Source organism: Chiloscyllium punctatum, chromosome 2 (genome assembly GCF_047496795.1).
Source record: "Chiloscyllium punctatum isolate Juve2018m chromosome 2, sChiPun1.3, whole genome shotgun sequence".
NCBI classification, from domain to species: Eukaryota; Metazoa; Chordata; class Chondrichthyes; order Orectolobiformes; family Hemiscylliidae; genus Chiloscyllium; species Chiloscyllium punctatum.
The window spans coordinates 37,534,404-37,548,638 of record NC_092740.1 but is presented as its reverse complement, the minus strand read 5'-3'; the positions used below and the strand labels follow the sequence as shown (position 1 = coordinate 37,548,638).

At 36.4% G+C, this 14,235-nt stretch overlaps 1 protein-coding gene across 4 annotated transcripts in view; it reads right to left on the bottom strand.

Moving 5' to 3' along the window:
- The window catches only part of slc30a5 (solute carrier family 30 member 5), a 40,871-nt gene continuing 26,636 nt past the window's right edge, over nucleotides 1–14,235 (bottom strand). For all 4 annotated transcript variants that reach the window (XM_072595911.1, XM_072595903.1, XM_072595893.1 and 1 more), the window contains 11 exons: nucleotides 13,912–13,999; nucleotides 13,672–13,748; nucleotides 11,660–11,830; nucleotides 10,108–10,396; nucleotides 8,729–8,937; nucleotides 5,629–5,786; nucleotides 5,293–5,422; nucleotides 4,255–4,483; nucleotides 2,488–2,714; nucleotides 1,681–1,809; nucleotides 1–1,197 (listed from right to left, as the gene is read on the bottom strand). In XM_072595911.1, coding sequence (XP_072452012.1) covers nucleotides 1,027–1,197; nucleotides 1,681–1,809; nucleotides 2,488–2,714; nucleotides 4,255–4,483; nucleotides 5,293–5,422; nucleotides 5,629–5,786; nucleotides 8,729–8,937; nucleotides 10,108–10,396; nucleotides 11,660–11,830; nucleotides 13,672–13,748; nucleotides 13,912–13,999 — 1,878 coding nt within the window. In that variant the 3' untranslated portion in view covers nucleotides 1–1,026. The remainder of the gene's footprint in view (nucleotides 1,198–1,680; nucleotides 1,810–2,487; nucleotides 2,715–4,254; nucleotides 4,484–5,292; nucleotides 5,423–5,628; nucleotides 5,787–8,728; nucleotides 8,938–10,107; nucleotides 10,397–11,659; nucleotides 11,831–13,671; nucleotides 13,749–13,911; nucleotides 14,000–14,235) is intronic.

Here is a 14,235-nt window from a genome sequence, read left to right as displayed (position 1 = left end):
TTGTGTGGACAACAAATTTATTAACATTTACATTCCATTTTAAACTTCAAAATCATTCTGAAAACCATCGATTTATAGGGAACCGTTTTCTACTTGAATATTAAGGTGGCAGAGTTGTGAAGTAGGTGACCCAAATTAAATTCCAGTTTATACAAGGAGTGATTTGGACAGCTTTGGCTAAGTATCTTGGAATAGGACAGAGTGAAATGGGAAACTTATCACAAATGCTGTCTCTTCCTCGATAATCAAAGTAGGTTTAGTAGCAAGACATGATTACCCCACCCAACCATCGCTGGCTTAGATTGAGAAAAATCAAAACAAAAGTTAAAGCTTTATTTGCCCAGGCTGTGGAAACCTGTGGTTAATAAAGTATAGCACAGCTACAGAAGTCTGTAGGATAGTCAAAGGCTTTTACCTTTGCTTTACTAAACATCTTTATGTGAGAAAAGATGATTCAATATTTTCAACACATGAATTAACAGAGAAAAAATCCACAGGATTTTGGACATGAAATAGAGAAGCAAAATATAAAGGATAGACACAACTGGTATTACCAGTTAATTGTGGGTACATCATTAGCAATCTAATTCCACATAAAACAAACTGAGTTTTAAAAGTAAGCACAAGTCTCATTCAAATGTTTGGAGTTTCAATCTATTTTGACACCTCTACTTTGAAACATAATGCAAACTTCGCATGACCAAAATGTACATAAAGGGAATTATAAATCTAATACTTATTGCTAAAATGTAAACATGAGGACAATGTCTGTAGGCCCATTTAATATAAATTCAGAATATACTTTTTATACAACACATTTAATGCTAAAGTTGCTCTTTTTACTGCTTTCAGATCTTTGAATTTCTGTTTAACCAATTCACATCAGAAAGAAAAACAAATATCAACAGAATGCATATAATTCTGCACAGTTTTTCTTAAAATAAATATACTTTATATAAAACCATCAGTACATTGAAGTGTTGTTGCTTTTCTGTAGCTTCCAGGAAGATGTATATCAGAGTTTGGTCACATAATATAAGTACCATCTTTTAAAAATTTTACAGCTTCCATTTGCTGTGTCATAGCAAGGATGTCTTGAAAACCTGTACTCAGACCGGACATATGTTGGAAGTAAGACTCCTTCTCCACCTGAATCGACAAGTTATTTACACCAACATCTTTTAAAGCAGCTGTCACCTGGTAATATTATAAATAAAAGAAGTGGTATAAACCATTAATGCATACTTTAATATTCTTTTCAAATCTCTTGCTGTCCAATTTTGATTTACAGTAAGCACAAAAATTCCAGTTCCAGGGAAGTTGGTCCATATTGAAGCTGGTGCAGTTGACTTGGTTCCAGAAGTATCTAGTTTTAGTTAATAATACTAGTTATGTTCTGGAAGTGGATTTTTGTTTGTTAATTGTTTAAAGGATAAGTTCACCCTTGTATTGGGTACAGATAGTTCTTCTATAACACGATGATTGCATTCTTGTGCAACCTCGCATTGTGTTCCTATTCATTCCAGGTATTGATATAATATGGCGCATAAATTTTAGAGTAAGTTCCAAGTTATTGAATGAAATAGCAAATGCAAATAGTTAATACAAGCTTCATATTAAAAGTTTTCTTAAAAGGCACAAGATGAAATATACAGCATACAAAACTAAGCAACACTATACCTGCTGTACAATTCTCTGCTCCACAACGTCTGGCATAACCTGCACATGCAAGGTTCCTGCTATTACATTAGCAGAGTGGCGCCAGAAATGAGGATCTCGATAAGATAGAACACCTTCAATTTTCTGGATCTGAAACAATTTACAGTATTCAGAAAAATAAACTTAGTTCTTTACAATGCAACAGGAGACTTCTAAATGCTAAAAACCTTTTTGGAGAATATTACAGTAATCGATAAAGGAGGAAACAATTTGATCTTCTGTAGTATAATTTCAAACTGACCACATTTCCTCCTCTACTTCAAACTTTTTATCTATCATTTTCTTCCTTAAAAATTGAACTGCTCTTTACCTCAATGATCCCTACTGTAAAACAACACTAACTTTCTAAACATTAAGCTGCCTTGTCTATGTCTTTATTTAAAAATAGCATATTTTGTATTTTTTATAAACACTCTACCTTTGCAACATCAGGAAATTCAACATCAAGTACTTGCACTTATTTAGTGCTTTGATCTTAGAAAAACTCAAAAGCACTGCAGTGGTGTAATCTAAAATATTACGTTGAATTAAGGGATATGTAATGCAAATCCATCTGTGAAAATATGAAACAGTAAGTGAGTGTGCTGGCTGCATTCTTTTAAATAAAATCTACATACAAGATTAAGACTGAGATTTGGAAATTTCGTTCAATATTATATGAAGTCATAACTTCAAGCAATGCTGAATGTTACACTAGAAATTTGACTTTTTAATAGAAGTAGAACATATTTTTTGTAGTTGGATGTTGAGAAGTAAACAGATGCTGACCTTATTCAGGGCACTAATGAGTTGCTTCTCAAGTTCTGGTGGGGTCCGTAGCAGCAATAATTGACAAGCATCTTTCATAAGTGGAATAACACTTAGAAATATTAATACAGCAATGAAGAGAGAGCAAATAGGATCAGCAATTAGCCATCCAAATTGACGAATTAGAAGAGATGAGATGATCACTCCAACACTGCCAAGCGTATCTGCCAGCACGTGCAGAAATACTCCTGCAACAAAACACGTAGTTTTACAAAGGAAAGCCAGCAATGTAAAATAACACAAGTCTAGTTTGACAGTTCACTCTCTGGAAAATAGGTCACAAAGTATTTGCTTTTCTCTCTTTGTAACATTTATTTTGTTATTCAACTGCTTTCGACTGTTTCATTCTAAATGTCCCTTTGTTGTGACTGACAGACTCACATATGTATGTCCCCCATAAATCAATTCTCTCCTTTTCACCCTTCCAAGTTTATATTTATGCCTTTTTGATTATAGACTGTTAGATACATTGAAGTTGAAAATATACAGGGTTAAACAAAAGCCTTGCATCTTTCTGGATTTTTGGATGCTTTAAAGCAGCTTCACAGTCAAAGACCCCATCTGAATTGTGGTTGATTACAAATTGCAAAGTCCCAGAAGCAGTAACATGAAAATGACCAAATAGTCTGTCTGAATGAAGTTTGAAGAATAATAAGTATTGGCTAAAACACCAGAGAGAACTCCCCTGCACTTCTTTAAAATAGTATGATAGAATAATTTATGGTCACCAGAGTGGGCAGACAAGACCTTGGATTTAAACTTTTGTTGAAAAGCGGAGTGCCAGATTTTGCCCTAAAGTCATAGAGAGTCATGGAGTCATAGAGAAGTACAGCGTGGAAACAGACCCTTCGGTCCAATCTGTCCACGCCAACCAGATATCCCAGGTGTCTGATTTGAATTCACAATTTTGAGTTCGTGATGAACTTGCCACCAGTTCAGAGACATCATTAGCTGTACTGAAACGATGGCAGTCAACATAGTTAAAAAAAAAATCCACTCGTTTCTCAAATGTTAGTGGATCAAACAAGTCACTTCAATTACACTTAAGTACATATGAAGGAGCAAATGTTGTGTAGGCTAAAAAAAACCTTAAAGAAGTGATGCATATCCCACTTTTACATTCTGGTAGTTTCTGTATTTTCGTTGAGAGTCAATCTTGGTCTAAGAGGGATTTATATTTCTATATTTGACTCTTTTCCAAAGGGAGTGTAGTGGCAACTCCTCCTTCCATTGCTCCTAATGCCCTATAATGCCCTTAGAGTCAGATTCATGATCCATAAACACTGGATCGCCATTATAGAAAAAACTCAAAACTGATATTCTAATGGACATGCAGTGGCAGAAATGCAATGTCTTATGTGCACTGCAGTGAGAGAAGTTGAAAAGATTTCACATTCTATTTAAAGCACACCAAAAAAAGTATCACAGACAACTTGTTGCTCATTTAACATGAAATACTTGGTAATACACTTTTTAGAATATAATTTTACAAGTGGGATTGTGGCGAGGTGGCTCTTTGAGAAAATACACTAGCCAATGTCCAGTTATGCTGCAGAAATCTGTGATTCATGAATCTTAGTTTAACATGACTGCTCATACCGTCTAAACTTTATAGATATAAGCTACTTCCTTCAAGTGCATTTTAATAATCATTTAAAAATGCTTGCATCTAAATTAGTTTTACTTTCTGCTGAATTTAACTGCACTACAACTGTATGCATGCTTTACCTCTCATATTAGCATTCATTCCACCACCTGAAGATCCATGGGAGTGACCATGGTTGTGGCTGTGGCTATGTCCTCCTCCATGTCCATGGTCGCTATGAGAATGTCCATGTCCATGACTGTGGCCATGCTCATGTGAAGGACAACTGCTTCGTGAACCACCATGGGAATGAGCGTGGCTAAAGGCACAGATACCAATCAGGTTCACTATCAGTCCCCCAATGGAAACAGGCTGTTCAAGAATAAGGAAAATATAATGGAATAAATACATCCATTGCAATATTGTTTCAGTTTACAATTAAAACATCAATTTCTGGGATATATACTTTACACAAAATTATTATATTCCTACACAATATTCGTTGTCTCTCGTTCTCCTTTTTTAAAATCTCGTCTCCCTCCTAGCAGAAAGATGTTGTGAAATTTGAAAGGGTTCAGAAAAGATTTACAAGGATGTTGCCAGGGTTGGAGGGTTTGAGCTATAGGGAGAGACTGAATAGACTGGGGCTGTTTTCCCTGGAGCATTGGAGGCTGTGAGGTGACTTCAGAGGTTTATGAGATCATGGTGGGGCATGGATAGGTTAAATAGACAAGGTCTTTTTCCCAGGGTGGGGAGTCTAGAACTAGAGGGCATAGATTTATGATGAGGGGAAAAGTTTAAAAGGGACCTAAAGGGCAACGTTTTCATGCAGAGAGTGGTGCATGTATGGACTGAGCTAGAGAGGAAATGGTGGAGGCTGCTATAATTACAACATTTAAAAGGCATCTGGATGGGTCTATGAGTAGGAAAGGTTTAGTGAGGTATGGGCCAAATGCTTGTAAATGGGACTAGATTTATTTAGGATATTTCGTTGGCATGGATGAGTTGGACTGAAGGGTCTGTTTCCATGCTGGATATCTATACGACTCATTTGTACACAATTAAATAATATTGAAATCAAAGTTAAACATTATTTTTATTGATAAAGTAAAATTACAAAATTAATGCACTAAAACATTGCCAAATACCCACACATGCTGATAACACTAAGAAGCACTCACTGTTAACATTTCTGTATCAATGTCTGGAGGATCAAAAACTCTCGCCACAGACTCAATAAAAACAAAAAATGCTATAACCATTAGAAAAAGTCCATTAATAAATCCAGACAGAATTTCAAGACGTCCATATCTGCAGAGGGGGAAGGGAAAGAGTTATAATTCAATTTATTTGAGAAATAACCATCAAGATCAATAACTACTTAATTACAACGCCAGAATCAAATATAATATTTCTCAAAGGTGTACATTTATTCACTATCCTTTCTCTTAATTCTAAACTTGATCATATTTGTAAATTGAAGGGAAAGAAAAAAAATTAATGTTAGGAAAACTAACCCATAAGAGTAAATTCGAGTTGCCTTCCATCTGGTCATTAGGGCTGCAAAGAGGCCCAAAACTAGTGCTGAGCAGTCAAACAGCATGTGGAAACCATCAGAGATAAGGCCAAGACTGTTGGTCCACACACCATAGAACAATTCCACAAATGTAAAGGCCTAAAACAAAAAAAGAAAATGACTGCTCAATGTGTCGATCTGTTGTTCAGATCCAGCTTAATAGTGAAGAGCATTGCTCATTATATGCATTGCAGTTATTATTTTCTCACAAATGAATGATCTAACTTCTTAAAAATATGGAGTAACTGTAAGACCAAATGATACAAATGGGCAAATATGTCACAAAATGTGTCTGTTTATATATAGGTGCAACTGTCAGGCCTTCCTTTCACATCACAAAATGCTGACTTTTTTAACATCGTTTTCATTAGGCAATCTTCTTTAAGCCCTGAGTAAGCTCTTATGCTGAAACCGTCAGAGGTTTCTTTGTCACCTACATGTTCAATTATTGTAGCACCAAGAGAAAGTGAGGACTGCAGATGCTGGAGACCAGAGTTGAAAAGTGTGGTGCTAGAAAAGCACAGCAGGCCAGGCAGCATCCAAGGAGCAGGAGAATCGACGTTTTGGGCATAAGCCCTTCTTCTGAAGAAGGGCTTATGCCCGAAATGTCGAATCGCCTGCTCCACTCTTGTAGTACCATCCTTGTAAAATGTCGACTTGCAGTGTTCTCAGCCAAACCAAGTCCTGCTTATCCATTATCCCCTGTCCTTGTTGAACTTCAATGGTCCCTAAACATCTAAAATTTAAAAGGACCATTTTTATGTTTAACTTGCTGAACAATCTCTTCGTAAGTCTTCAATCTTCTTCAATCATACTTCACACTGGGACACATTTTTCAAGTTTTCCTACTGTCCCTTTCATTTCTGGTTTAAGATGACTGTTCCTTTGGTAGCTTGGTGATTCCATGTTTTGGAATCACCTCCACAAGATGCTTTGCTTTCACTCACCCTCTCCCTGATCAATTCTTGTTTAAACTTCAATCTTTGACCAAGTTAGGGTTCAATTCTAATCTCTACGTTTATTTTGCTTTTTCTTTGTAGTACCATAGCTTTTTGAAAAAAATTAAAGGGAATAAATAAATGTCAAGTTAATGCTGTTGAGTTTGTTCACTTTTCCAAATAAATTATAAGATCTCAAAAGGGTTATCTCAATAAGAGATTGCCTAGTGATCAGTTGAATAACATAAAAAGGCAATATTGAGGAGCCTAGATGGAAAAGTAATCTTTTGCATTACTTCTTTAACTTTTAGTTGTCTGTAATCTAACATTTTAAAATTTGTTCCTGGGATATGGACAGTGCTGTGAGGACATTTATCTGTGAACCTTAGTTACCCTAAAGACATTAAGAGTTGACGACAAATACTCAGATAGACAGAGTATAATATTAATTTGTTGGCAGAATTCTAATTTGTATGTCTCACTAGTCGCGTATTATACATAGTACAGCATTTCATTCTCAGTAATTGACATCAAATCTGCATTTCAAGAGGAGGAAGAAAAAATTAAAAGCAGTACATTTTTCTTCATATGAGAAGTTATCAATCAAAAGAACTACAGCGTCATGAAAATCAGGAATTATTTATGAACCTGCTAAATTAAACACTGAAAAAAAAACTTTAGGATCTTTTCATGGATAAACTCATGTGAGCTGAATAACTTCTCCATCTAGAATCATCTGTTGTCCAGAATGGTGCAGATTCTTGGATGTTGCAGCAACTGCACTCACTGAGGCAAGTGGACAATATTTTATTACACTTGCGACTTTTTAAAAACTATTCAATCATGGATGGATGGGATGATGTGGAGATGCTGGTGTTGGACAGGATCAAAAATCATACAACACTGAGTTATAGTCCAATGGTTTTATTTGAAAACACTTGCTTTAGGAATGCTGTTCTTTCATCAGGTGCTAGTGACAGAGGAAGACCTTAGATGCAGAATCATAAGGAAAAGATCAAAGGCTCGTACAATTCATGTGAATGAATTGAACAACAATGTTCATTTTGTTTGTATGAATTGTATGACCTTTTAACCTTTTCCTCAAATTCTGTGTCTAAGATCTTCCTCCCTCACTAGCACTGGATGAAGGAGCAGTGCTGTGAAAGCTAATGTTTTCAAGTAAACCCATTGCAATATAACCTTCATGTATGTGGGCATCACTGGATTATTCAGTTTTTAATTCCCATCCACAACAGCCTTGAAGAAAATGGTGATGATTGCCTCCTTGAACCACTAATTTTCAGGTTATACATAAATCCATGTTGTTAATGAGTGTTCCAGTATCTTAACACACTCACTGTGAAAAAATTGGGATATAGTTCTGAGTCAGGATAGTGTGTAACTTGGAGGAAAACTTTCAGTAGGTATTGTTTGTATGCATCGCTGTCCTGGTCTTTCTCGGTAGTAGAGGTCAGCGGTTTGGAAGATGTAGTCAAAGGAGCAAAGTTGAATTTCTGCTGCCTTTTGGACAGACACTGGGAAGAGAGATGTGATGAGTTACCCGCCAGAGAATTCCCAGCCTCTGGGCCGCCCTTCTAACCATTATTTAATAGGTGTCCAGTTCAATTTCTAGTCAATTGTAACCTAGATTTTGGTAGGGGGTGATGGTAATGCCATTGAATATTAAAGGCAGATAGCTAGGTTGTTGCTTGTGGATGATCATCAACTTGTGTGTTACTTGAAACTTATCAGCTCAAGCATGAATATTGCACTTGTCTTGCTGCAAATAGAAGTGAACTGTTTCTTTACCTAAGGAGATGCAGATTGCACTGATCACTGCAATCGTCAGTGAATATCCTCCTTTTGACTTTATGAGGGAAGAAAATGAAGATTGTTTGTTTAGAACCCTGGAGAACTCCTTCAGTACTATCCTGGGCTCAGATGATTTTATTTAGCCTCTAACAGCCATACCTTTCTTGTGCTGGGTAACTCATGCAAGATTGTTTTAGTTTCTTCACCAAACTCCATAATACCATCCCTTTGTTCATAAAATGTAGAATGTTCTTTTATTTCGAGTATGAATCACAACCATGAAATACTCACTAGATTAAGGCAAAGAAAGTAGAAGATCTGTCTGGAGTCATACTCTTCAAGGATTTGTTTCAAAGATTCTTTGATAAACCTGGGCAGTGACTGGGAAGTATGTTGTAAGGCATCACCCATAAAGTTATACAATGGGGTACCTTCAGGTGAGTAACCAACTAGAGTACCCTTTTGCCCTTTTTTGGAAGGTGAGGATAAGATGCTCGCAGCTAGAGAGATGGATAAACATAAGTGAATTAAACTAAGCTTTTTTTATATTCAACCTTTATAAAAAACTCTACATTTTAGCCTTTTTTCCCCAAGTCTCTAACACTTAGAAAGTTTGTATTCCTTTAAGTAACACTGTATACCAATAAAAGTTTAAAACAAAGCTCTTCAAATACAACTACTTTAGTGACTAGTCACATCTTAAACAACCAATGGCAAAAAAAAAAAATTTGTGGTGGTGGTGTTGGTCTAGGGAGGAATATCGCTCAAGAATTCTGCACCTGACTACCTGATATACTTGATTTCAGGTGCTGATGCATGCTGCACGAAGTACAACAGAAAGCATTTCCTGAATTGACATGACATTGAATGAAAGAACTTTTGCCTTTAAGAGAAACCTTTTGTAGTTACAAAAGTGGTTGCACTGAAAGGAAAAGTGAACAGATCATATCAATTAATTAGCTAAAGCTTTTGTGCAAATATTTCTCAAATTTGTCCTATCCCATTGTAATTTTAAAAATAATGCAGAAAAATCACTTACAAATTGGAACGATTAAAGGGGATCTAATAACATTGTTCAGTATTGGATAAACAATAAATGATTTTCCACTTGTTGCAATTCTAAGGTGATGACTGGAAGCTAAAGGAACAGGTTACAGGAAATAACTAGAAGGAGTTAGACAATTCAGCCCCTTGAGCCTGCTCCACCTTTCAATATGATTATGGCTGATCTCGTCTTGGCCTTAAGCTGACTTGCTTGTCCACTCCTCATAACCCTTTAACAGGTACTATTAATTAAAAATGCTTCAGCATCCACAACCATTCTGGAGCAGTGAATACCACAGACTCTTAACCCTTTCAGAGAAGTAATTTCTCCTTATCTCTGCTTCAAATCATCTACCCCTTATCATAAAACTACAGCTTTTGGTTCTAGATTTCCCCAAAGAGGAAACATCCTCTCTCTACGTTAAATGTTTTTATCCTCAAACTCAAAGCTTTATAATTCATGGCTGCTGAGGCATCATTCAAAAGAGAATTGACTAAGTGCTGAGAAAGAAATAACAAAAGAACATAACAAAAAGGAAATGAACTAAGAATGAATACATAAAAGCTGGCAATGGCACTAACAAAATAAGCTTTGTGTTCTAGTGACTTAAAACAAGAACACTCACCCAGTATGAAGAAAATGGCACTAACCACGACTCCACCTGACAATACATGTTCAGTGCTGTGCTGCAGGGTTTGCTTGTTGATTACACGTAGCTGATCAGTTATTGGATGCGTCCAGAAATTAGCAAGAAGTAAAGCTCCAAAAAAGACAAGAACTGAACCATACTGTGCACACTTTGGAGCTTCCAATTTTGCAGAACATATAGATTCTACATAGAAGTCCAATATTAGCACACAGAAGATGATGGTCCCAAATGGCATAATAAGGGAAGACCAGGATTCTATTTTACTCTATAACACAAAAGACAAAACATTGAAGAAAAACATTAATTTAAGTTACTATAATAGGGCAAAGTAATAATTGTAACTCATTGTAGATTTCAATGGCATGACGCTTTATAAAACTCAGAAGATATATCATCACTACTGGTACAATCCATCAGTTTAACTGATTATCAGATTAGGACAACTGTAATAACAATACTAAAATTATTTAAACTCCTAGACATTTACAGCCAGTGAACAAACAACATTCATTAATATTAATTTCTCAATAGAATTAACAGGGATAAAATGTTACTCACTGCAACTTAAATCAGATTTCTAATGTAGCATTTTTTTTTCAGTTGCAATTATCATAAAGCAGAGGAACATACAGGATATAAATTGATCATGCAGTTCATCTGCCCAGTCTTAAGTACGGACAGAAGTCAACTGCTCACTCCTAGAAATACTTATTCCACAACTGTCTACACTGTCTCTTGGAAAGTCTATTCTACTTAATAACATGGTTATATGCTTGATTTAATGTTGAAAAACATGCCTTGAGGCAGAAAGAGCTAAATCACTTGATGAAATGGTTTTAAACATGGAACTAGGTAGAAAAGCAGTGAGATTTATGAAGGGAATTCCAGAAGGTAGAGCCAGAACAGTCAATAACTCTTCCCCAAACAATGGGCAGAAGGATTATTCAAAAGCAGCCAGAGTCAGGGAGCCCATTTGATCACTATGTTTGATTGCCAAGAAAACCAATATAGAAATTCATAAATAGAATGAGGATTCTAAATCTGATTTGTTGGGGCCTGAGAACAGAGTTTAAATTAATAAGAAGAGTGATGACCAAGTTTATGGTGAAATAAGCAGAGTTTTGGATACCATACATTAATGGAGAAATATATTGGAAGGTTAAGAAGAACATACCAGGCTATAGGTGAAGCTGTGTAGAGTAGCCTTTGGCAACAGTGCGGAGGCAGGAATTAATGCAGATGATGTCAAGAAGAATGAAATAAGTGGTAATGGTAATTTCATACAAAATGAGTTTAAAACACAGTGTGGAGTTGCACAGGTTGTTATTTGAACAGCTTGCCCAGCATGGTCAAAACCAAGGGAAGGGATGGAGTCAGTGATAATGCAGGTGAGGTTTTGATGCAGAATAAAAATGACATGATTTATTTATTTTAAACCAAGGAGCAAAATTTGTTAATAATGAACAAACTTGCTTACCCAACATTTTGATAATTGCAACCACTGTGATAAACATACTATATGTATTACCTCTGTAGTTGCAGTCAATATGACTACCCATGGAAACAATAACACTGCTGAAGTTAGGGTAGATAATGTATGCAGGCGTTTGGCTCCACCGACATCCACAGACAGCTTTCTAGAGGCTGTATGAAAACCAACTTTGAAACACAGCGACATCACCAGTAATAAAACCCCACCCTAAAAGAGACAAATTACAATTCTGAGATGGTTAGCTTCAATCAACATCACCATTTTAAAAACATGTATGCTGCAAATTAAAATTCCACTAACTGAATATGGGTCAGTTTTTATATTTCTACATCAGAAGAACATTTCCTCGGCCCCAGTCTTTAAAAGTTGTTGTTTTGTTTAGAGTAGTACTTTATGCTTCAGTCTCTGGCTGCGACAGTGAAGTCTTAAGCTAGTCAGCTCTGACATTCATCAAAGTGCTCTCCTCTCAGGGCAACTAAGTTATAATTGTGTGCATAGCCATTTTGAGTTCATTCTGTACTTCCCTTGGATGAAATATTCGAGATAGACAGTTCTTTATGTGGGAAATCAAAAGCATGAATATGCACGTGTCAATTTCATAAACTGATTACAAAACTATTGGGCTCCCAATGTTGCCAGCTCAATCAGAAGGCTGAACTTCTTATTAGCCCCATTTTTGGACATGGATGCAGCTGAGATAAGGAAGAGATCTCCAAGGCATCTCAGGTATAAACACAACCACGATGGAAGGGGAAGGTGTATGTCATTCATTTAAGAGACGGAAACCTATTTAGTTAGGATTGAGGACTGAGTGGCCAGTCTTCAACTGTTGATCCCTGAAACAGACGTAGAACCTCCCCCTCTAGTGCCTCCTGATTTGTTGCAAGGAAGCCACCCGCATTAAGCTGGCAGTGTTTGCACACGACAGGTCGTCATTTTAAATTTAAAATCACTCCTAGTTAATGCCTGAAACTGACAGGCACTCTCTCTCTCCAGAGGACTGGCAGTAAAAATATCCACCAGAAGTTAATTGCTCATTGGGAATCCCCATTGCTCACCCAGTTGGTTTTGAAATTCCACGATCTTTAAACCATTTCTGGACTAGTTAAGGCCTGTGCTGTTGCTCAAAATCAGTTTGCTCATCAAGACCATCTTGTGGTGTAGGCTAAACAATGACTCACATGGTTGATGACTGTATGTAAACTACACTTGACAAGGGAATTGTATGGTGCTGTGATGGAATATGATGGAAATAGTAAACAATGATTTATGTATTCTTTAAACAGCAAGTTTTAGCAAACAGGTTTGGAAAAAGTATATGATTTTGGAATGCTGAGCGATACTTCATTTGACAACTTTTAAATACAGATTAAAATATGGATGTAGGTTTGCTTGCTGAGTTTGAAGGTTCATTTCCAGACGTTTCATCACCCTACTAGGTAACCTCTTCAGTGGGCCTCAGGCTAAGCACTGCTGAATATTCCTGCTTTCTATTTGGGTTTTTTTGGGATGGTAATGTCATTTCCTGTGGTGAAGTCACTTCCTGTTCCTTTTCTCAGGGGGTGGTAGATGGTGTTTGTTGATAGAGTTCCGGTTGGAATGCCATGCTTTTAGGAATTCTCATGTGTGTCTTTGTTTGGCTTGTTCTAGGATGGATGTGTTGTCCCAGTCGAAGTGGTGTCCATCCTCATCCATATGTCAGGATACTAATGAGAAAGGATCATGTCTTTTTGTGGCTAGTTGGTGTTCATGTATCCAGGTGGCTAGTTTTCTGCCTGTTTGTCCAATGTAGTGTTTGTTACAGTTCTTGCACGGTATTTTGTAAATGACATTAGTTTTGATTGCTTCCAGACAAAACGTCTGGAAATGAACCTTCAAACTCAGCAAGCAAATCTACATCCAAAACCTCAAACTGAGCTACAAATCTTGTCAAAACTCACTAAAATTAAAATATATAAATGCTAATTGCTTAAAATGGTTTAGAATATTGAGGCGATACCCAATCAATATTGCTAGCCAATGTCACCCTTGCTATTATAAAGAATTACCTTGTGGTCTGCTACTCCAAGTAGAGAGATGACTGTGTATAGTGCATGTGTTAAAGCACTGTCATGATGGCCCTCAGCTACAAGGTAGAACTTAGTTATGGAAATAAGCATAGTATGTATATAAAATACTGATTAAATAAATCAGTCAGATTTCGTTATCCAACAGCAGGATATTGTCCAATTAAAAAAGAGAAACCCACACATACATCTTACGCAATGTATTCTTAACAGAAAGGATACGGTGTTCAGCCATTTTCGCCATCAGATCATCGTTGTCAAACAACAATAAACATATGACAGCGATAATGAAGAAAGCTGCTCCTCTTGTCTATGGATGGATAAAAATACGTATTTTGATTAATAAAATGTAACTTGACCACATACAATGGTTTAAACCAAGAGCCACAACCTTTCTGGCTGGAGGACACCATTTATACATGCACAGGGTTCCCTTGCCCTACAGATTTGAAAAAGTCTTCGAAAAACTGCAAAAAGAAAGTGCTAAAATGGAGAAAATAGTAATGTTTATATTTGCTGGTAAACTAATAATACTGATAAATGCAG